Source organism: Anarhichas minor, unplaced genomic scaffold (genome assembly GCF_050575085.1).
Source record: "Anarhichas minor isolate MPS153535 unplaced genomic scaffold, ASM5057508v1 ptg000026l, whole genome shotgun sequence".
NCBI classification, from domain to species: Eukaryota; Metazoa; Chordata; class Actinopteri; order Perciformes; family Anarhichadidae; genus Anarhichas; species Anarhichas minor.
Window position 1 is genome coordinate 3,331,535 of NW_027466472.1, and position 23,559 is coordinate 3,355,093.

The window sequence follows — 23,559 nt, forward strand, 5'->3', positions numbered from 1 at the left end:
TTAATCTACCAGTGCTTGATGCATAAACAGCCACGAATTAAATACAATAAATGAATAAAGAGTATAATATAAAAATACATTTTTACCTTGATAATTAAAATGATAATTAAAATGTGTTTGTAATTAATTAATTTTTAATGTTAATTTATTAAATATAAAGTTTTCTATATTTAAATTTAATCAAATAATAATTAATTTTAATATTTTATTCTAAAGTCAACCTTTTAAAGTTTTTACTTTAATCTCAACTGTCCTGTCTCTTCCTGGTTGGTTGAGAAAACGGACACGTCACGAAACTTTCGTGCTTCATTGAATGTCGCTAGCGTTGATGGGAAGTGTAGTATAACGCTAACATTGGCTGCCATATCTGTGCCGTCTATGGTGTATGCCATAAACTACATTACCCAGCATCCGCAAATGAGTCATGCAACGTTGACGTGTATTTTGTTGGTAGACTGGAAAACTGCTACTTCGCAGCATCCAGTTGAGAAAGCCGACAGCTGGCTAACATTTAACCGCAACTTGAACAATTTAAGGGAATTCCTTAAGCGGCGGTTGTCTTCTAAAGTGTGTGACGATGTCCGGAGAAATTTCTCTGATTGGTAAGTTAACGTGACACTTGTTTTTTTTTATCGGTAGTTGGTTAACTGGTGACTGGATGCTAACCCAGCTAGCTTGTTTGGTCCACCTCACCTTGTGTTGTACCCGGTGCCACAGGTTCGGTCATCCTGGCTCTGTTCCTGGCCGGCTACCTGGGCCAGCAGTACCTGCCGCCCCCCACACCGAAGGTGATCGGCCTGGATCTGGGCACCACCTTCTGCTCCGTCGGCGTCTTCCATCCGGGCAGCGGGGAGGTGGAGGTGATCGCGGACGAAGAGGGCAGGAAGAGCATCCCCAGCGCCGTCTCGTTCACCACCACCGCGGTGCTGGCCGGACACGAAGCCGTGGACCTGGCCGACAGCAACCCTCAGAACACCGTCTACGATGCCAAGAGGTTCATCGGGAAGATATTTGAGCCGGAGGTCCTGGAGCAGGAGAGTGCTCGGTACCCGTTTAAGGTGGGTCATGGTGGGGGTTAGTTCAGCTGACTGAATTGGGGATTTCTGTGGTGGATCACGTGTGTTTCCTGGCGTCCCTTTAACACACACTGGTGTACATCATTTACACTCCTCAGCCTTTAAGGCTCAGATATACACACAGTAGTTGTTTTTAGGGTAGTAACTATCGATTGATCTAATCTCTAGTTTCTAGTGATTTGCTCCCAGTCTTTTCTTTTTAAATCTCTCCATCCTCACTAGTTTCTTTGCGCCTCTTCCAGGTGATAAACAACAATGGAAGCGCAGAGTTTCTGCTCTTCACCAACCACACCTTCACTGTGAGCCCGGAGTTCATCGGCTCCCGGCTGCTGCTGAAGTTGAGGAAGATGGCCGAGCGGCAGCTGGACGTGGACATCCGGAAAGCTGTCATCTCGGTGCCCGCGGAGTTCGACGAGAGACAGAGGAACTTCACCGTCAGGGCCGCCAACCTCGCTGGTCAGTCCTTATTTATTTGTAAAGCATTACATATACAAGCTAGTAGCTACACACACTGCACTAGTAATACAACTGGCATATGGTGGACATCCTTTGCTCTGTCTTGCAGGCCTGGAGGTCCTGCGTGTGATCAATGAGCCCACGGCTGCAGCCATGGCCTACGGCCTGCACAAGGTGGACGTGTTCAACGTGTTGGTGGTCGACCTCGGGGGAGGAACCCTGGACGTCTCTCTGCTCAACAAACAGGGAGGCATGTTCCTCACCAGAGCCATGGCAGGTAATGTGTTTCACTGATGAGAGATGGGAGGTGATATGAGCCGACAATAATCAGGTTTAGCATCTTTAATCTTAGATTTTACAAAGCAGCATTTGTCTAAATTGTGTTGTTGTTGGAGGGAACGGTGGCCTAACCTTAAATGGACTGTTTTTCCGGCAGGGAATAACAAGCTGGGAGGTCAAGACTTCAGCCAGAGGTTGCTCCAGTACACCATAGAGCGAGCCCAGCAGGAGTTTGGCGTCCCACCCACTCTCAAAGAGGACATCCACCGTCTCCGACAGGCTGTGGAGGCCGCCAAGCTCAACCTCACCCTCCAGCCCAGCGCCACCGTCAGCTTGACCCTGCACCTTCATACCCACGACGGCCCAGAGTCGGCCGGAGGCTCCGAGCCGGTTCTCTTCCGGGCGGTGATCACTCGCGAGCTGTTTGAGGAGCTCAACGAGGACCTCTTCCAGAAGATCCTGGCTCCCGTTGAGACCGTGTTGGCCGAGGGCCGCCTGGAGAAAGCGGACGTGGATGAGATCGTCCTGGTCGGAGGGTCCACCAGGATACCGCGGATCAGGAGGCTGATCAGCGAGTACTTCGGGAAGGACCCGAACACATCGGTAGACCCTGACCTGGCTGTGGTTACAGGTGTCGCCATACAGGCCGGCATCATGGGCGGCTCCTGGCCTTTACAAGTGAGCGCTATAGAAATCCCCAACAGACACCTGCGCAAGACGAACTTCAGCTAATCTTTATTATTTATTAAGACAAAAGGGATGCCGCAGAGACATGCCACTGATTCCTGTTTCATATTTCTCTTATGTGCAAAAAAAAATTACCAAGAAAAGACACTGTGACCTGAATGAAGACATGCAAGACTCAGGTTTTAAAAGTCATTCTGCGTTCTTGTTCGTGAGAGGCGGCGGTGGCAGAAAAATGTGATAATTAAGTTTATGAAACACAACATTCCTCTTTGACGGATGGCTGCCGGTAACAGCTGCAGAAGGGAACCGCCCTGTTTTCGTTTTTAACGCCCAGCTGCTTTTGTTGTGCAAGAAGCTTCGGCAGAAAATGACACGTCGATATCCTGATGAAATGTGAACGAGAAGCCTCCCGCGTATCTACCGATCCATTCAGCTTCATTGATGACGCTCATTCATGGTAGATAATTCAATAGTGTTCAATTCAGGGGACAACCTTTTTTAACGGACTTTCAGAGTAGCCAATACATCTTCAGATATTTATTTATTTATTTATTCCCATTCACTGTGTGAGAGTGTGTGTGTCGCAGGCATGTAATGTATCTTTCCATCAAAGGTTGAGTGTCGTACCTGTTCAGAAAGCTGCTGTATATTGTTTGAATGGAAGTGTAGCAGTGAACCACTACAAGCTAGTGGTTCCGTCCGAGCCCCCCTGTCCACGGAGACCTCGGTGTAAAGATGCAGTTCTGCACAAAAACAATGTTAAACATTCACTGCATTGACTATTCCATTTAAAAAAAGTGTTCTGCAGAATCCCCCAATAACTGATGAAGGTGCAGGTTAGTGAAAGCCTTAATGTTCACGCAGTACTGTACAATCTGAAGTCATTAGTATTGAATGAAATACCGACTGCATTAGTTGTACCCCGAGACTGAAAGAGAAGTCATGCTCAGTGCTGACTTCCACTTGTTTGCTAACATTGTGCAATAGTGTGCTTTATGTAAATGGAAGTGACTGACGCACTTCTATCTGTGCTTCTGCTGCTGTAGGTAGAGACGGTCGTCTCTGGACCAAATCATCGCTTACTGGTGCCTTGTGTTAGATATCAAGAAATGTGTCACTGTCACATTTAGGATGTTTGATGGATGCATGGTTTGTAGATAGCAGGGCGCCTTGAATTTAATTATTTTGTATTTATAATGTCACCTGCTCTTATTCTGGAAGACTGGTTGTTGTACATCCAGTGTGAAAGGTGGTTTCCATTTATGTCTTTAGGAAACATAAAACCCAGAACTCTGAAGATTCGATGGTCCAATAAAAACATTTTTCAAACCAAGAACTCAAGTCACCTACCTTTTTAATTTCTCCACTTCCTGTTTATTGTGAGTCTCATATTCCTGAGCAACATACACAAAGTTCTTCACACATTCATCACATGCTGTAAAGATCCTTCAGGTTGTTTATTAATGCTGCTGCTTCACCAATTTCTAACCCGATTATTTTTCCTTTGACTGAATGAATGAGGCTGAACTTCACTAACAAAGTCCAGAGATAAGTGGCGAGTCCACATCACCTCCTCTCAGTACCTCTAAATAAAGAAGGGGCGGCTCAGGTGGTAGTGTTGATTGTAGGACTGGTGGTTTAATTCTTACAGCAAACAAAACCACTTAAAAACTTGTGTATTAGATTTTTTTTAATGTTTACTTCTGAGGCATAATACCCAAATAAACAAAATAAACAAAGCAATCCATTTGTTGACCCTGTGCTCCTGTAGCGTCCCTTCCATTAGCTTACAGCTTCATTTTCACATTTAGCACCCACTTCATTTACCTTACAGCAGTCCGTTTAACACCAGCAACCAACATCTGGATGCATGTCGTCTGTCAACACTTAAATACCACAGACTTTACTGCATTTCAGAGGATTGTGTAGGAAGTGGAACGACTCAATCGTGACCAGGATATCGTAATTATTATTCAATCACCGTCACATTGTTCAAATGTAATGCTTAGTTGGCTGGAGCATTTCACACACTGGTTCACCTTTTTATGTACAATAATACACTCAACGTAGCACTGCACACAGGGTAACAAAATAAATACCCAGCTAGAATACACACAATACAGCGTTCACATCTTAGAAAACAAATCCAAACACATCCATGTTCACCACAAACAGACAGCACACATCTTCACCCTCATTTCCACCAGTTGTACTGGGAGCACAGCTCACATACATCAGTTGATCGTTAGTTACATGCACTGGTCAAAGGTAGTGGGGGGGGGGGGGCTTTTAGCCTCTATCAAAATGATTATCTTACATACACCACGTGAATATTTCACTTGGAGGAGAAGGCAGGACTTCTGTAAACAGCTTGATCGTGTTTTTTTTTTTTCTTTTCTCTCTTTATATATAAATATTAATGTTCGTACTTTTATGAAACGCAGCACAGTGGAGTGCTGAAAGAAGTCAAGAGCATAATGAGCCGTTAGCTTTTAGTCTCATGCTGCGATTAAGCCGTGTAAAACGCCTCGTTGAAAAGAAATCCATCTGCTAAGAGAAGAACATCATGTACAGTGGTTTAAAAACAAACTGCTTTGGAAAATTAGCTTAAAACAACAAAGAATCTGGAAACGCATCTTTAAAAAGAAGCTGGCGGTGGTAACTCAAGAGGGGCCTCTCGGACATTTAGATGCGAGAGAGAAGGCCACAGATTTGGCGAATCCCATTAATAAAAAGTGCGTGTAGTCCCGTGTGAGATACAGTATGTCTGACAAGCAAGACACAAAACTATTTACAGAATGTACACAAAGCAACGGGGTGTTTTCTCTCCATCAGATACAGCAGTCTGTCAGTTCATCAGTAGGACAGGACGAGGAGTTCAGGCTTCACACCGACATGAACAGGAACGACGTAAACACAGAGCGCCGCCGCCGTCGTCTCCGTCTCACCGCAGCAGATTCACACAGGCCGAGTCCCAATCACTGGCTGATGCCCTGATTGGTGTAGTAGTCGTAGCCATTGTCCGAGTACAGCTCATCAGCACTGCCGGCTCCATTCCCCACCTCTGGAGGGCGCCAAAGGATAAAGCAAAGAGAAGTCAGGGTGCTGTGTGATGACGTGCACTACCGACACATCAGTTTGCAAGAAAACACAACTTGTCCAAAGAGATAGAAAATAAAACACAAAAGAGTTGAATGAATTGGAATGAATGGGAGAATGATGACGAGAGCCGGCACTGATGTGACTCACCTCTGACCCCCCAGCACTAGAGGCTGTCAAGACAGACTGGGTCTATAAGCTCCCCTACACATGACGTGGTCTCCAGCGGGAGGGTGGTGGGGGAGGTTTGGTGCATGAAGGGTTGGGTGGGTGGATGAAGGGGAGAAGGGCATAGTGGGCAGAGAAGTTGGTGGGTAACGAGGGATGCAATGGATGCATGGAATAAAAAGGAAGAAGTCACTGCTGGAGGAGGAGGTGGTAGCATGGACAGGAGGTGGTGCACATCACACAGGCCGCTACTGGGCCTGACCTTCAACGGGGAAAGAGAGGAAGAGGAGGAGCGAGAACATTCACACTCAAGACAGATGCATGCTGGGATGCAGAGACATGCTAGCTGGGGCACCTGAAACCCAAAATGGCTCATTCCTCATCTTTAACTTCAGAGTTTTTTGTAAATTATCAAATGTGAAGTGAAAAGAGGAGGTATCTGTTTCGGGGTTCAGGAGCCTGAACAACAAACAACAAAACATTGAGGAGTGACACACGTGTCTCGTCCCTCTCGTCTTACCAGAGAAGATCAGTTTCTCCTTCATGACGTTGAGGTCTCTGCTGGACCTCCTGACCGCGGCGCTCAGCATGATCTGTTCAGGGTTGTAGCTGCGCATGCCGCTCATCCGATACCTGCGGGGGTCACATTGGTCAGGTCAGAGATCCTCTAGAGACAATCATGACATCACCACATACTGCTGCCTCTGCTCACAATACGCAGTCCAGGGTCAAAGAGGGATAACATCTACAGTTTTAAACTTTGTGTACTGGCCTGACTCTGTTTAAAAGGGAATTAAAAGTGTTTAAATAGTTCTTCTTTGAGCAAATCTCTGAATAAATGCATAATTTGTTAATAAACAACATTTTCCAGAAGGTAAGTGGTCAAACGGAATAATCAAAGAGATTTGTCACAACCTGGCAACCCGAAAGTTGTTTTAATTAATGACCTAATCTGTTCAGCATTACTAAATGACACATTAGTCATTAATAACACAAATAGCAGCCACTCTATAGAGGGGGCCTTGTTAAAATGTAGTACCCAATATGTCACATTATTACAGCGTGTGCTGCAATTACACATTTGCAGAAATACAGTCTCAGAATAGAGACATTTTATTTTCTGCTGTTGGAAATATCTTCTGAATTAATGCAACATGATTAAATACGGAACATTTTCCTCTATTCTGTGTTCATTTAATCAACATGTGTTAGTTCCACTGCGTCCTTGCTTTAATGAAAAGTCTTCATTTCATTACTTAACTGAAGAGCATTAGTCACAATGAACTGTGACTAATGCTCAGAGGAAATTAGGAACAGAAATGCAAACAAGCGAGCTCTTAGTTCATCAGCGTCCACAGAAGCCAATCCTGAGGCACTTCCCCTGATGGATTCATATCCATACTTCATTCTGGACGTTAAGTCGTTTAGCTTAATGAGATGGATAGTAAATTTAGAAACTCATTGGCGTCTTAGTGCTGTGGATATTTTGTGCTGTCTGGGTGGAAAGCATTAACTCTATTTAGCCCACAGGGAGGAAGACGTGAGCTCCTCCCTCTAGAGGAGAGTGGCAGCAGCACAACGATTCAGGTGAGACACAGAGAAGAGAAAGAAAAAATAAGAAAATCATCAGAAAAAATATGATGGAGTTTGATTTCATAATAAAAACGGCAAAAAAAAATAAAATAATGGAAAAACGAGAGAGAAGGCGAAAGAATGCATCGAACAAAAGAATGGTGGCTGAAGATGGTGACAGACAGAAAGACGGTGAAAGGAGAGAAGACTTTGGGTCGGAGGAGGTGACCCAGTTACCTGATCATGTGATAGCTGAGAGAAGATGCCAGAGTGCAGCAGAGGAGGAGAAGAGCATGCACATCAGGCAGAGGAGAGAGGACGAGGCAGAAGGACAACGAAAGGACAAGAGAGGTCAGTTCAGAAGCCAGCAGAAGCTACTGTAGAGCTCATCCCCCCAAAAAAACAAAAAAAGACAACAGGAGGACAGGCCATCTGTCTCTGGAGTGTCACAGAAACAAACAAAACCACTCTCTCTCTCCTGCAGAAAGAGGAGATACTGGAGGAGTGTGAAGGGTTTACACATTTTAGTTAAGAGAAGACGTCTTATCTGGTGCAAGAACAGCAACAAAATACACCATAGCAGCTTGTAAAACCACATAACACACACATTTCATGTTGTGTTCTTTCCAGCTAGGTCTTTATTGGCAAAACCATTAAAAAAAATGTATCAGAACAAAAAGGGAACAGTGTAAATATGTATGAGCTGTTATTCTAATGATGCGTTGCACACAGAGAGTAAAGATGGGCGTAAAGGGTGCTTGTTAAGGAGTAGTGATTAGTGGTATGTACGCCGCATGTGTGAAACAGGAAAACAGAAGAGGCACACACACAAAAAAAAAAAGAGCGGCCTTCTTTTCTCTCTCCAAACATCAGAAGAAAAATGGAGAAACGTTTAGCGTTAAAACTCACAATAATGACTTGACAGTTATATCATCAAGTGGCTGTACTTACTTCTGGAAAATGAATATTCCTACGACTACAGCAAAGGAGATGAGGTCCACAGACACCCACATCAGGCAGTATTCATTTGGTCTCTGGAAACACACGCACGCACACACACACACACACACACACACACACACACACACACACACACACACACACACACACACACACACACACACACACACACACACACACACACACACACACACACACACACACACACACACACACACACACACACACACACACACACACACACACACACACACACACTTATAGCAGAATCCACCACAGGGTGGCACTATACACCAACAATACAATCACTTGTGTGAGCGGCAACATCCAAACTGTCTTGTGTAATTCTTCTGCAAACACTTTTTTAAATATAACTATTGAAAAATATAAAAGGGTCTTTTAGATGTGCATTCTTATGAAGATGCATTCAAAAGGCAATGCACTTAAACAAAATCCTTTAGATCATGTGAGGTAACATACGATGAGAACCTGCGAACGATGTCCAGAGGATACATATTTGATTTCACTGGCCTTAACAACGTCTAATGGCAGACTTCACAGTGTCAACATACAGCACTGCAGATGCCCCAACAGCTTAAACTCTCCCTGCACCACAGCGGGGGGGCCGGGGTCCCGTGCACATGTTGTCACACAGAGTCCCCCCGTATGGTGCTACAGACGGGGACACCAGGCCGGTGAAATCATACCAGATAGGCTCAGCGTGAGTGCCAGCCATGTTGGAGAGGTTTCAGGAGATGACTGAACTAGAAAAGCACGAGTCATGCACTACAGGATACAGTACAGTGATGATGATGCTCGTCTTTCCACTGTGCTGGGACCTCGGAGGAGTGTTGGAAAATCAGAGGATGGCATGCTCAGTGCAGGAAATAAACAGACTTGAGTTCAGTTGAAAGAGGGGCTCCCTTGTTGGCATCACCTGCTAAAATGTAGTCATGCAGGAGACAGGTGGTCATCAAATACCATCTACACTGAGTCAACCTACGGCCAGTTTGATGAGAGCTTTTACATTTGCTTTTGAAAAACATCTGTTACCAAGCAGATCTTTTGTGGGCTAATAGAGAGACTATGGCTGAACAGAAGAGGGAAAAGAGACTCGAACTTTATCCACAAAGAGACAAATAAACATTCTCAGGTACAAAGTGGTACCTGAGCAAGTTCCATACAAAAGTAGAAGAAATAGTGTCTGTGGTCCTTACCATGAGCCAGATGGGGTAAGGCACCTTTTTGAGTATATGCGAGGCCTCTGAGGAGACTGACGACACCCCGCTGCACCAGAGCACCGAGTACAGCCAGGGCTCGTTGATGGTGTAGAGAGTGAGCTTGATGCTGCTCTCAGAGAAGTTTCTGAAAGCAATCACACACATTCAGGCATGTCTTTAAATATACGTCTGTCTGTTAAGGTGCCAACCTGATAACAGCATCAGGTGTGTGTGTGTGTGTGTGTGTGTGTGTGTGTGTGTGTGTTCTTACCCAATTTCCTGTGTGCTGGCCTGGTTGTATCTGAGCAGCAGCCTGCTGATGCCGTACTGTTGGAGATTTTGAGGACTCAGTTTCTCCATCGAGGTCTGGATCAGACCGGGTGCCAGCTGTCTCACCTGATCTCTGTGATCATCTGGAGTCCACATCACCTACACACAGTCATCAGCATTAATGTAGTGACGCGGTCTAAACGCACATGAATAGGTAACGTCTCCTCATACAACGGTTCTTATGAAAACGTTACTTCTCTTTCTCTTTACAAAAGCCAGCAATGTGCCAATTTCTGCTCGTCACATCATACAGTCTTTTCAAAATAAACTTTTGTCTTCACAGGAAACAACTCAAGTTAGGTTCGGGCAACAAAACTACTTCGTTATGTTTATGAAAAGATCTTCATTTGGGTTCAAATAACTATGGAAGTGCCGTTACTGAAGTATGCAAGTTATGTGACAAATGAATCAACGTTGACGTTCTGGTTTCACTGAGGGAACGTACAGCGGCCTGCTGGATGAAAGGTCAGTGTTTCTTGGACTCGTCCACCGCTCCAGCCGCCCTGTGTGGACTATTGCAGTCTTTATACTTCCTCGTTACTGATTACAGGACAACACGTGAAATGATTTTGATTTCCATCACGTTTGCATAAAAAGATGTTCAGAACACATAGCCAGACATCATGCTGTGGAGAGGACTGAACACAATGTGGACCGGGTGTATCGTAGTATTCAGTTCAGACGTACTGACCAGGCTCTGAGGAACCGCCGATTGCTGCACAGCCTGCAGCGTATCATTGATCCAGCTGTGGTAGCAGGGGTGCTTTTGAGGAGGTCTCCTCAGCCGGAAAACCACTGTGCTGTTGTGATAGGAGGCCAGCTTTAGAAGCTGCTCCAGGCTGCACACACTCTGGTTGGCAATCAGAATCTTCTCACGCGGGGACAGGGTGTGCACGGTCCAGAAAGGGTCCTCCTGAAACACAGGGAGAGAGCGGCACGAGGACTCATCACAGACAGCAAATACAAACAGTGGAATATTTTCCCTCATTTCCTCCACATCACGTCTCGCTTCACCGCTCCTCGTCAAAGCACACAGGAGAAGAAGGTCAGATGCTTCTTATTCAAGTCTACATTGACGTGCTTCACTTCAACTCACCGACTAGAAGAACACTGAAGCTCGGACATTTTAAATCCCAATCAGGACGGATTAGGACATGCTTGGGAATATAGAAATCAGACTCTGACAGTGAATTGTCATAATTACGCACAGAAGTAGTGATGCAATGTGCTCACGTGCAATGCAGATAGACTGAGACGTAGAGTGCAGAAAACAATGCAGAGGCCTCACAGCAAGCTGATCTCATAAAACATTTTTATTAGAAACAAAACTACACAGTGAGTGTGTACATCTACCGATAAGAAGAAACTCTCGCCATATCAGCTTTTGAGTCAGTAGACCGATATAGAAATCTACTTGACTGGAGGGTAGCGTAGAAGGGTTAAAGTGGTGCACAGCAAAGTAGCACAGTGCACAAAAAGCAATGTATCTACATCACTGCATCTCGCCCCACATGTATACAGATGCTCTTCTTTAGTAACAGAATGCAAAGGTAAATGCATTGACGTGCAGCTCAAACGAGAATACAACAATGGAGCTGGTCATCACATGTAGGAGAGCATCATTTGGTAGCATTTCTAAACAACTCTCATGGCCAGAGTGCTTTTATCCTGTTTGGCCCACTAGTACTTCAAGCTAGTTGAAACAAACAATTATTTTGAAGTATTTTTGTCCTTGATCCACTCTGCATTCAGGAGAGCTTCTCTGAAGCATTAATGGAGCTCAGTATGTAGATGAAACCAGGGGACCAGGACACTCGTGACTCGAGGGGCTAACGACCTTCATCACACATCGCTGTACCACAAAACAAAGCTGAAAATGGCTTCATCAGTAACCGAGCCCTACCTTGAGGAACCACTGTCCCGCGTTGAGTTGCTGCAGATCCGTCCAGTTGAAGAATGAGGCGTCCACCATTTGTCTGTCGGGGAAAACCTTCTCTATGTCTGTGGTCCTGCGCAGGGTGTGGTCGTGCATCAGGAAAGGCACTCCATCCTCACTCGTGGTGAGAGGGGGGAGGGGGGGGGGGCAGAGGTATAAGTGCAAGTCAGGCTGTTTATAACATTCAGCATGATACAGTGGTTACGGATTGGTCAGAGGGTGCTGGAACAGAGTACTGCGTGTTCATGGTTGGGCAGCAGTGTTCATCTGTAGAATCTTCTATAACCTCATTGACATCAAATACATCGGATCGCTGGGCTACAGTCGCTCACATTTCTATAATAACAATAATAACAATAATTCAAACAGACCGTTTACACTCAGAGGACTCAAAAGATAACGTTCTCTGTAGATCATGTTTAGTTGAGGAATAAAATCTCTCAAATTGATATTATAGTTTTTAGATGAGAGCGGAACAGACAGGAGTTGGTTGGAGGGTAAACTCTTGAAATCACGTCAAACAAGAGCAAATGAGAAAGGGTGAGTAGAGGAGACAAGACAAGAGTTTGGCCCAATTGTGGGGTTGTTTTTTGCTCGATATTTGAAAACCAAGACTAAAGAAAAAAAAACACATTTCTCAATATTTGCCATTCAAATTCTTTGCTGAAAAAATAATGCCTTTCCTGTGTTTGGTTGTGTGTGTGTGTGTGTGTGTGTGTGTGTGTGTGTGTGTGTGTGTGTGTGTGTGTGTGTGTGTGTGTGTGTGTGTGTGAAAACTGACAACCCAAATACAATTATCTGGAGTAAAAAAAACCTCTTTACATAAAGTTATTCAGATAAAATACTGAAATGATGAATGATAAACTGATTAAAACTGAAATAAGCGGTGCATACATAATATGTTGGTTTATTGTATGTGCATGTGCATGAGAGTGTGTGTTGGCGTGTTTTTTTGGGACAAAAGGCACGTCCACATAACGTAAATCCCTACGCTTTGGGGTGAAGACTTGGTGTAAGGTTAGTGTAGATTTAGGATTAGGATTAGGCTGGTAGCAGTTATGATGAGGGTCAGGGTAAGTCTCCGGGAAAATTAATGTAAGTCAATGTAATGTCCCCAAAAGTCATGAAACCATGACTGTGTGTCTGTGTGTGTATGTGCCAGTGTCTGTGTGTGTGTCTGATCTGCTGCAGGAGTGGAGTGTCACTGTCATCAAGTCTAATTACCCGGCACAGTAAGGAGCTCGCCTGTCAGCGGGCTGCACCGATCACACACACACACACACATTCACGTCTCTTAGGACTGTACCCGTAAACACACTACACTAAATTAAGAGCGACCTACAAACACACAGCCTGCAACAAAGCAACATTCCCCCACCTCCACATAATCCCTCATCCAGACGCGTACACCCACTATCCATCATATACAGTCCCCAACCCCCCACTTCCTCCTCCAAGTGTGTCTCTGTGCAGCTTGTCACTTCCCATTATGCTGGTGGTGCCATGCCTCCATCTACTGCTCCTCTGCAGCCTGATCATCGCTACAGCTGTAGAGTCACAAGTATGTGTTTGTATTGTTACTTGTTTATATTCAAAGAATATTATTTCTCTGCCTGTTTCCTCTACGTCAACAATAATTAGTTAAGAAAGTAAGACTACATATGTAAACGTTACTTTATGATGTCTAATATTTAGAGCAGAAAGTTTACAAAGGCACCACATTTAGTCTTGGTTGGTAATCTGTAGTCCAGTGTGAGCTCTTTAAGAGGTGATAAGAGGTGCTGGGTAAACCAATGTTTCATAATATATGAAAGGAAACCAAACAGAGAGGCAGAACTAAACAGCCCGTCATTTGTTTGGCTTCGTCATTCTGCTGAATTGATTGCGCGCGCGTGTGTGCGTGTGCGTGTGCGTGTGCGTGCGCGTGCGTGTGCGTGTGTACCTGATAGTCACATCAGCCTCCAACCCTGTGACGTTCATCTGCAGAGCTCTCTGGAAGGACCACAGTGTGTTCTCTGGAGCAAGCTGGATACACACACACACACACACACACACACACACACACACACACACACACACACACACGAGAAAGGACAAACATAATCACTACATGGAGTCCTGTAACAATGACGTAATAGGTGACTTTACAGGAGCCTCTGCCACTGTTAAGGAAAAAAATGATGCTAAAATATGAATCCATAATAATTTATGTTTATCTGTCAAGTAGGTTCTGCTACAGAGTCAAACATGAACATAAATGAGGTGTATCGCAGATGTATGTGAGAATAGACTCCTTCCTCCGAACACAAAGGAAAGCTGTGAAATAAATAGAGCATCGTTGTGAATTGCTTTTCAAATCTTCAAGTCGAGGTTATGAGCACGTCGATAGGTTCAGCATCACTTACTAGAAGAGCCCCTTCCTCAGAAACCCTGGGAGTAAAGCTTATGACTGGGAAACACAGGATAGGAATGATGCTGGAATCAATACAGAGTCCTTCTGGGAAACAAAGTCCAGTCATGTGACCGAGTTTCTCACAGCCTCGCAGGGCCACTCCTAATTTTAGATTCCACTGCGAGGATCGATCGCTTTACAACAAACACCACAAAAAGCAGGGTGTGTTTTTGAACGTGCGAGTGTCTGTTACGAATAACCAGAAATCTGCCTTCATTTTCCTTCCAAGTGTTGCGTAATACTGAGTCAGACATTGTGCCAAGTACATAAATCCTTCTTCAGGCAACGTCTAGAATCAATAACCATCAAATGTAAAGAACAAAAATGTGCTTATGTGTGCATAGATGGGATCTTAACGCAGCCTTCGTATGCATACTCATCCAGCAGGCTCCGACAGGCTTTTAAACAAAGTAGTGGAGTAAAAAAATCAGATCAGTGTGAGCGAGATGCTGTAACAGAAAAGAGACGGCAGTACATCTGATCATAAGCAATCTATATTTGCTTTTGATGCCAAGTCTTTGTCAGGCAGAACCACACAAAATATATCCCTGCTATACATCAGGCAGTCAGAGCTCCAGGCTCCCACCGGGTTATGTTTGTGGACTATTTTCAGTTGCACGAACACAAGGTCAGTAATAGACCAGAATAGCCTGGGTAGTGCAGGAGAAGAAGAAGTTATGCAAAACAAAAGGAACAAACATCTAGAAGGGCAGCTCAGTTTCTCCTCTGCCTTCACCAAATCACAATCAAGCCTGAGTGGTTCAGTGTCATCAACATTGCTGATGTAAGGGGTTTTGCCATCTGTGAAGCCAGTATCAGGTAGCTAAAAGGGTCCAGGAGTCAAAGCATATGTAATATAATGTGTTTAAAGTGGGCCTGTTTCATATTCCCACATTCACATTGGATGATAAGAGGTCAGCTGACTCACCATGGGGGCTCCTTGGTGGCCAATGACATCAGGGCGTTGTTTGAGGGTGGTGGGGTCCATGATGCAGGGGGAGGTGATGTACAAGGGCACCAAGTAGAGGCCCAGCAACACACTGAGGTACAGCAGCACGACCACCACCTGGAACACTGGGAGAGGACGGAGTTTAAGAAATCCGCGTATTCTCTTTCTTGACAGCGCTGCCCAAAATCAGCCTACCAGCACCTCAACAGCGGACTAATTAACCTCTCTCGTTTGTTTGGTCTGTACAAAAATAAACATGTAAAAATGACAACAGAAAATTGCACTAATAACATAGTTAGCAGCTTGTGACTAATGCAGTTCGTATGCCAAGCTAGTTTCCATAATTCTCTTTTAATAAACATCCAAAGCGCGGACAGAAAATAACCAATTAAAACCACAACCAGAGAAAATGGATTTCAATATTTGATGTTTTGATTTGAACCTCGAGAAAATGTTTGGGCAATCCAGACTTCTTAGTTTCCAAAGAGATGTGTGATGCGAGTAGTTGCTGTGAATGACGGTGATGTTCAGCACCGTTCATAGCGCTGCACAGTATCCAACATCATTCATATCAGGGGCCAAGGAGATACACTTTCCCCTGCATCATCCCTCTGCTAGAGTGAGCGTCGAAGGCCGAGTGTCGACACACACACACACACACACACACACACACACACACACACACGCACACACACACGCACACATGCATCCTCTTTGGTATTCAGACTCTCTCACTCTGCATTACAGCAGAGATGCTTACGCAGAAGAAGTATTGCCTAGACCTTTCCACCTCATCAAGTCTCTCCAAAAGCAGAACCTTAAATGTAGCGAAGGCCTTTTAATGGGTTTAAATGTCTCCCACAGTACAAAGTACAAGCTGCCTTGTCCAACTTAAGGACGGCCATAAAAAAGACGTGAAGTAAAATCCTCATAAAGCTTAAAGTATCTTTAGATTAATTCAGTCTTACTTCTGAAGACATTTCACGCTATCTGGCTACAATTTCTGAAGCAGACAATGAAACTGCCGCATAAATGATGCTGACTTTCAATTCTATTCTACCGACAGCGAGAGCTAGAATACACACCAAGAGCTGCTTATCCCTAGAAAGACTTGGAAAACAATCCAAGGTGTCCGGGCTTTGAAAACATCACATGAGCCCGTAGGAATGTCCGTTATCTCCGACACCCTGGGTGCAGGTCCTGGCCTCTGTCTACACAGTGTTAATCATTCACCACTCTTCCTTTACGTGTGTGTGTGGGTGTGTGTGTGTGTGTGTGTGTGTGTGTGTGTGTGTGAGAGAGACGGGCACGGCAGGTAAGAGTTCCTTGTATTCTGTGTTGCAGAGGTAAGCGTACTTGTTTTTTCCGAGCGGGCGACCTGTCCAGCCACGATCCAAGACAGAGCTGTGACTGCAGCGAGAGCCCCTACATGCAGGAAGGGACCTGTGGCCTGGACAGAGGTGTGAGGAAGAGGGGAGAGGTTGAAGGTGAGAAGAGAGAAAGAGGAGATAGAGAAATGGAGACACATGGTTGGGGGGGGGGGGGGGGTATGGGTAAGAGGATCAGGGTTTAAGAGAGATGACGGCGAGCAAAAGAGAAGAGAAACAAAGATACAGACAGAGAGGCATTGAATTACACACATTATCTGGGGTTAAGACAACAGCAGCACTATTCAGAGATAATAGCTATAATTTGTAGAAGCATGCACTTGGAACGGCATCAGTTTCAGTGGACTCGCGCGTCCACTTCAATCACACGTTCATGGTGGTGCAATGATCTCACAGGGACACACTAATTATAAGCTTCTCACAACTCCTTGGATATCGTTGTGCTGTTAATCGTAAGTGGGATAAATGCGGATTGAGTGTCTCGTCACCACAGTATATGCAGTTTAAATCACAACACTTTTTTTTCATATACAGCAATGTTAAATATGGAAATATGATCACGGACATACAGTAATTCATGACATGAGATGTGTTTTCAAACAGTCGGTCCTGGACGTCTTTATCCAGGTCAAAACTGTTTTATCCAGTGCCCACAAACCAATGGTCAAAGTCTAGTTTGTTATGTAGGTGTATAGACCACACGGTGTTTCACAACACTCTCAGTTTAGTACTACAACTTCAGCATCATGTAGCTGTGAAACGTGGCTTCGGGGCTAAACTGTGTTTCGGTCTGCTGACCTGCAGGGAGATGGGGATGACGTCCCACTCTTGCCCCCATGTTTGATTGACAGATATCACCCCGACAGTGGTGGTGAGCAGAGCAGCAGTCACTCCCATCTGCGTAGACAGAGAAGGAAAATCAGAGAGGCTGTCACTTTGGATACATGCATGAAACACCCCCACCCCCAAAATTAACCTCGCATAGCTCCCAGCCCTTTCTCACCCCAAAACAGTGTTTGTGTTTGTTCTGCTGATATAATTTTAGACCAGGTCATTGACTGGGCTTTCACAACCCTCCTGGGACAACACCAAGTTCAGCTGATCGCCAATGAACACACGCAGTCAATAGGGCCGACACAACATAGAGAAAGACACATACGTAAACCTCACCCACCCCCCTCTTCCACCTCCCACACTCACACAGTTGCCCAGTCTCACATTTGTCAATATTACCTTATGGAGCCAGTGCAAATTCAACTGTTGCCCAAGCGCAACGTGACAAAGTGCTAAAACCTGAAAAGAGAAACACACACGTAAGAGAACAGCTTTCAAAAACAAGTCTGCTGCTTCACAGATCTCAACATCAACATTCAAAAGCTGCTAAATCTCTGCCGAGGCATTAACGGTGATGTTTAAAAACCTCCACGGTGAATACTTGATGTGGGACTGACCATTAAAAATGCAATGTAGGTGAAGCCAGCAGCGGTGGTGGCCAGGATGGGAACAGTGCCATCGCTCCACTGCCCAGAGCGGCTGTAGAGGAAGCTGCAGAGAAAAAAGAGAGAGAGTGAGTAACACTCCTCATACCAAGGGCTCACCTGCAGTTCATCATTACTAACATGTGTGAAGGCTTGGCACAATGTGTGCGCCTTTCTGCACTAGTTTTTAAAAGCATTTGTACTTCCTTCAAATGAAACCATGCCTTTAGATCGACTTAAATAAGGACACTATGGAATATTGACAATAACACCCTGAAAATGTTATTTGTAATGCTCAAAAGAGTGACACCGGATGCATCGATAGATTCACATCTGCGGAGCAAAGACAAGTGTGTGAAATGCGTGTTTTGACATGACAGCTTAAGGCCTGTGGCACTAATTACTTTCAAAGCCTTATCAGAGATTCTAGTGGCACAGAGCCACGGCGGGGTCCCTCAGCGCTGAGGCTCCGAGCCCTTTGTGAATACATTGATACTTCAAATGGACCGGGACACTCCCTGCAGCTAAATCACTAGAACACATAAGGGCAGGGATGTCACCGCGGTCTGTGGAAACCTCTCAAAAGGATTGGCAAACGTCTGCCCACCATTACTGACATCCAGAGATACATAATCACCGGGATTGATGATGAAAGTCAACTGGGGTGAGATATATACACACAGAGAGAGAGAGAGTAAGAGCGGTTAAGAAAGGGACAATTACAAGGTAAATGAAAACAACAACAAGAGGGATAGAGGAGAGAGAGAGAGAGAGAGAGAGAGAGAGAGAGAGAGAGAGAGAGAGAGAGAGAGAGAGAGAGAGAGAGAGAGAGAGAGAGAGGAATATAACCCACTACGTAAGGAGAGGAATGTGAGAAGAGGCAATGGAAGGTAACAGACGATAAGAAGAAGAGGAAAAGGTGACATTGTCGAGGTTACTGAGAGCAGGAGGAGAGGGGGATGGGAAAAGTAGTTGGAGAGAAAGACCAGCGTATGTGACAGTATGGGACAAAGGCATTTTCAACACACTGAACTCGGATTAAGTACGATTTAAACCAACACGCATCACATTTTACCATTAGATTGTAATGATTGTAATGCTGGAACTGTGTCCATCACAATCTTAATGTTCAGATGTAATCTTGCACAGGAACATGCAATTTAAAACAGATGCATTCTGCCAACAGGTCTGGAATAAGGATAACTTTTGGTAGCTTATAATGTTTTCATTCACAAACTTGTGGTCACATGACAGCAGCACGAGTCCTTTACAGTATAGGAAAGGTCGGGCAAGCCATCTCTGTTATGTAACGGTGTTAATCTGCGGTGGGCTGGGTGGTCTCCGCTCAGATTAAGGCAGAGGACGGATTAAACTGATGATTTAGGAAATCCACGAGCACGGATAGAAGTCATTTCCAGACGAAACAATATGGTGTCGGGCGTCTGGCTCCGGTTTGACCCGACGACAGACGGGAGGCTGTGCACTCACCGGTTGAACTCATTGTAGTCGTTATGTGCCTCCGACCAGAAGTAGAACCAGACCAGCAGCAGACAGAAGGTGAAGAGGAGGATGAGGGACCACAGCAGCTCCCACTGCACACACACACAAATAAATACAAGTCAGCATTTTTGTGGACCCACTATGTTTTATTAGAATTGACAAAAGAAACACAGAACAGCTCTGAATGCTGCAGAAACTAAGCAAATATCTGTAATTATTGAATTCTGCTGTTGTGGACACAAAGCTATTCTGCTGAATGTCTGTGGGATGAATTTGTATAACTTGTGTTGCCAAGCACCACAGCAGAGTTAACGTTCTACATGGAGCACATGGTGTGAAGCTGGCTGCTGACCTTTGGAGAGAGTATTCCCTGATACACTTTGCTCATCATCGAGGAATTACTTTTAATAACTTCAGAAGCAAGCCGACTAATTACCGTCCTCATCCGCGATGCACTTTCGTACTACGGCAGATATTAAATTGGCTTCGTCTTCAGATACTGACCGACAGAAACTCACCTCCAGGCCGTACTCAGGAGAGGTGCAAGCAGGCGCGCCCATTTCTATCTCTACTTTAAACACAGCTATATTCAGGACTTCAAGTTTGTCTAATCTGGACAAACGGCATCTGTTACAGGAAAATCTGTTCTCCTTCTAAAGAGGAAGAAAAGTCAAATCACTTGAAGACGTCAACTGTGATTGTAGACATTGTAGATTTCTCATGTCTAGCATGTGCAGAGAGGAAGAATAAGAGTATGCACACGTGTGGCTAACAGTAAACATTACATCAATACATTGTTTAGAGCCAGAACCATTAGTCTGTTATTTGATTTTATGATGCATTTAGATTGTTGTTGTGGTTGATAAATCATAGGATAAATGCCAAACATTCACTGATTCCAGCTCTAGAGTTAGAGGATTTGCAGATTCTTCTGGTCTACATCACTGTAAAATGATTATCTTTGGGGTTTGGACAAAACAAACTATTTAAAGATGTAAGTTTGAGCTCCAAGAACCCTGTGATGGGCAAATTTTAAAATAAAACCATGACCCGAGAAACAAAACAAATAGGCCGATCCATATTTGTTAGTTGGCGGTTAAATGTCTTTGAAAAATCCCATGCGTGTGTAAATTGTGTGCACTGTGGTGATCAAGATAAAGACCACACACACACACGCACACGCACACGCGCACACACACACACACACACACACACACACACACACACACACACACACACACACACACACACACACACACACACAGAATAAATGTCAGACATGCAAGAAAAAAACGTTATGCAAGAAGGTCCGCTTACATCAGATAATATGGGCACCAGATAACACAGGCAGGAAATGACCCGCAAAAGTAAAAGCTAGAAAATTATTATCTTAAGCAAATGCTGTTAGACTCTTTGGGTAGTTGTATCTTTTTTTTAATTGTATTTATGAAACTAACAAAACAATGTTTAACCCTAAACACATTTACGTACATTCAGATAAGTCTCAATCCATTCCAGCAACACAGAGGTTACCACGGTGTGACAAACAACGCTGCTCACTGATGAGAAAGCGGTGACCCGTGGTTCCCATGGTCCTAAAAGACTACCTGGAAACACCTCGGAGTTACGACCTTGCTCACCGCCAGCCTTTCATTAACCCCCCCCCGTGAATTATGTTGGAATGCGGCCTGAGAGGCCCCTGAGAGAGCTGTGATGGTGTGATTTGGTGAATAAGTTGCCCTGATGTCTCTTTAATTAATTAGATCACCTCACAAACTGAATCCTAAAGTCATCTCTGGGGTCTATAAAGTGGCATTTTGTCCTCTACGGACACTCGCACTGCTGTATTGTCTTGAACATTATAGATTTCTTCCTCTAAAACTAAGACAAACAGTCCTGTTCTAAAGAATAACTGATTTTTCAGATTTTAACTCCTTGTTCGGTCTGATGTTCTCTTCCCGTCAGCAGCAGAACTCGTCCAGCCTGACATGACTTGGCCTGCCCTCGTGACATCGCATCACCATTCTGCATGGCTGGCATTTTTATCCGGGCACAGCACCCCCCCATGGCACGGACTGACAGTGCGGCAACAGACATTTGATCAGAACGCCACATTCTCTGAGAGTGTTTAAAGAGCATTGTATGCCAACAGTCATCCGTGCTCCGGTCTAATAATTACTCTGACTGGTGTTATAATGTTCGCCCCTTGGAGAAATCATAGAGGACGAGTTCTCCTTTGGAAGATTCAGAGCTATTGAGTTAGCTTTAATTCAAATCAAATTAAGAGGTGCGCTGTAATTAAAATGTTATTCAAAAACTTTGCAATGACTTTTCAAAACCATCAAGGACCTTTCTGTAGCAGTAATGTTGTCCAACTGCAGAGGCTAAGATTACATTTCTGAAATAGTAAACAAATTTGCTTCCAACCCCAGAAATATTATAAAAAGGATGGAAGTTGTAGAATAAGCCTTCAGAGAACAAACTCTACGGCTAGAAATACAAGGATCGTGTGGATCAAGGAGAAATTAATTGCTGCAAGTATCCACTCGTATTAAAACCTAAAAAGCATATATTCCTGAAAACCCTCCACTTAAAGTCTCTGTCCTCGTCAGATATATTCCTTAGCGTTGTTCGTTTAAAGCATTTATGAAACATGCAGACAGCCCTTTTTAGGCGCTTACCAGTCAAATAGTGTTTTGCTTAGAAATATATTCAGTGACTGCGAAAAACTCTAAAAATAGCGTGAAAGTGATCATTGCTGACTCATCCCTGTGCAGAGGAAATTGCGTCAGTGATTTAACATCTGGGAATAGCAGAGAGAAAGAGAAAGAGAGAGAGAAAGAGAGAGAAAGAGAGAGAGAAAGAGAAAGAGAAAGATAACTTTGACCTTTGTTCAGAAAGACTTTAAGACTTAAGTGACAGCGGCAAAGAATGTTGTAGCAAATTAAAAAGCAAATAAAGGTCTTTTTACAGGCGCCGTCTGTTCTGAGCCAGCGCAGTGCAATAAGAGCGAACACAGTTCTACCTTTCTGTGTCCCTCAGTGGCTCTCCGGCTGAAGTTTGTACTTATCTCCACTTTATGGCTCACAGTCAGTCCAGTCCAGTGGATTATGATCCAAGCAGCCAATAACGTATTTATTAAATAGGCTTATTGGATTTTTACACATCCTTCTGGGATGGGATCTTTTTTTAAATTTATTACATTACCAATAGTCCTGTTGAGCTGACACCATCAAGCTATTTAACCAATGTTTCATCACATTGCGAGACCACAGCTCCAAAATACTGTGTTGTGCTCCTTTACGTTCCACATGCTCAGTCTTCCATGCCCAGCATCCGATCCATCAGAATTGAATGTATTGAATTTAGTTCATGCAAATAAACTTCCTTGGCGAAGATCATTTAAGTTATTAGTTTTAGTAAATATACCGCATATCTGAAACCATGCGGTTTACTGTAGTTATAGTATTGATGTACAGAGATATGCAATAAGCTGACTTCTAAACACTTAACATTTTTGTATAGACTTTCTGGCGCTTTAAATGTGGTCCTTTGGGACAAACCAGCAAAATGAGGCATTGATTTTGTAATGGTAGCAGCCGGGATTTCTCTCATATTCATTTAGCCTACAAGAGCAAAAGCTAATGATAACGCCAACATGACTGAACTGTGCGCTCTCTCCTACCACTCCAAGAATGCTTCAATATATCAAACAGGATCTAGGCTGCAGTGTAGTGCCATAAACAGGATGGATATGATTCATGTTCAGCATGATTATTTAAACAAAGCAAGAGGCCACACAACATACGTTGATTTACATCTGGTTTGCAAGTCAACCTTGTCCCAAATATAGAGGATGAAAAGTTCTTGTGATAAGAAAATAAATACATACATTCACACACAAAAACTAGTCATCCTGCGAATTCATCACCAGTCAAGTTGTGTACTGCCGTGTACTGCTGTGTACTGCCGTGTACTGCATGTGTAAATTCATACTAATTGTCAAACC

General features: G+C 44.2%; 2 protein-coding genes across 2 annotated transcripts in view; one reads left to right on the top strand and one right to left on the bottom strand.

Moving 5' to 3' along the window:
• The first annotated feature begins 437 nt into the window (after nucleotides 1-437).
• hspa13 (heat shock protein 70 family, member 13) lies at nucleotides 438-3,834 on the top strand. Its single transcript, XM_076100321.1, has 5 exons — nucleotides 438-602; nucleotides 718-1,058; nucleotides 1,319-1,532; nucleotides 1,642-1,809; nucleotides 1,969-3,834. The coding sequence occupies exons 1-5, from the start codon at nucleotides 578-580 to the stop codon at nucleotides 2,541-2,543; spliced, it is 1,323 nt and encodes a 440-aa protein (XP_075956436.1). The 5' UTR covers nucleotides 438-577; the 3' UTR covers nucleotides 2,544-3,834.
• A 276-nt stretch (nucleotides 3,835-4,110) lies between these two features.
• Nucleotides 4,111-23,559, bottom strand: part of gdpd5b (glycerophosphodiester phosphodiesterase domain containing 5b) — a 35,776-nt gene continuing 16,327 nt past the window's right edge. The window contains exons 3-16 of the mRNA XM_076100320.1: nucleotides 19,539-19,642; nucleotides 18,024-18,117; nucleotides 17,806-17,865; nucleotides 17,371-17,469; nucleotides 16,541-16,634; nucleotides 15,164-15,309; nucleotides 13,726-13,808; nucleotides 11,751-11,901; nucleotides 10,539-10,760; nucleotides 9,789-9,946; nucleotides 9,515-9,662; nucleotides 8,289-8,371; nucleotides 6,286-6,398; nucleotides 4,111-5,562 (exon numbers count right to left, since the gene is read on the bottom strand). Of these exons, the coding sequence (XP_075956435.1) occupies nucleotides 5,477-5,562; nucleotides 6,286-6,398; nucleotides 8,289-8,371; nucleotides 9,515-9,662; nucleotides 9,789-9,946; nucleotides 10,539-10,760; nucleotides 11,751-11,901; nucleotides 13,726-13,808; nucleotides 15,164-15,309; nucleotides 16,541-16,634; nucleotides 17,371-17,469; nucleotides 17,806-17,865; nucleotides 18,024-18,117; nucleotides 19,539-19,642 (1,641 nt within the window). The 3' untranslated portion in view covers nucleotides 4,111-5,476. The remainder of the gene's footprint in view (nucleotides 5,563-6,285; nucleotides 6,399-8,288; nucleotides 8,372-9,514; nucleotides 9,663-9,788; nucleotides 9,947-10,538; nucleotides 10,761-11,750; nucleotides 11,902-13,725; nucleotides 13,809-15,163; nucleotides 15,310-16,540; nucleotides 16,635-17,370; nucleotides 17,470-17,805; nucleotides 17,866-18,023; nucleotides 18,118-19,538; nucleotides 19,643-23,559) is intronic.

Excerpts from the sequence above, each read along its gene's own strand:
- hspa13 (XM_076100321.1), top strand. The coding sequence starts at position 578 with ATGTCCGGAGAAATTTCTCTGATTG. Across the intron at positions 1,533-1,641 it reads CAGGGCCGCCAACCTCGCTG|GCCTGGAGGTCCTGCGTGTG; the intron begins GTCAGTCCTTAT and ends TCTGTCTTGCAG. Across the intron at positions 1,810-1,968 it reads CCTCACCAGAGCCATGGCAG|GGAATAACAAGCTGGGAGGT; the intron begins GTAATGTGTTTC and ends TTTTTCCGGCAG.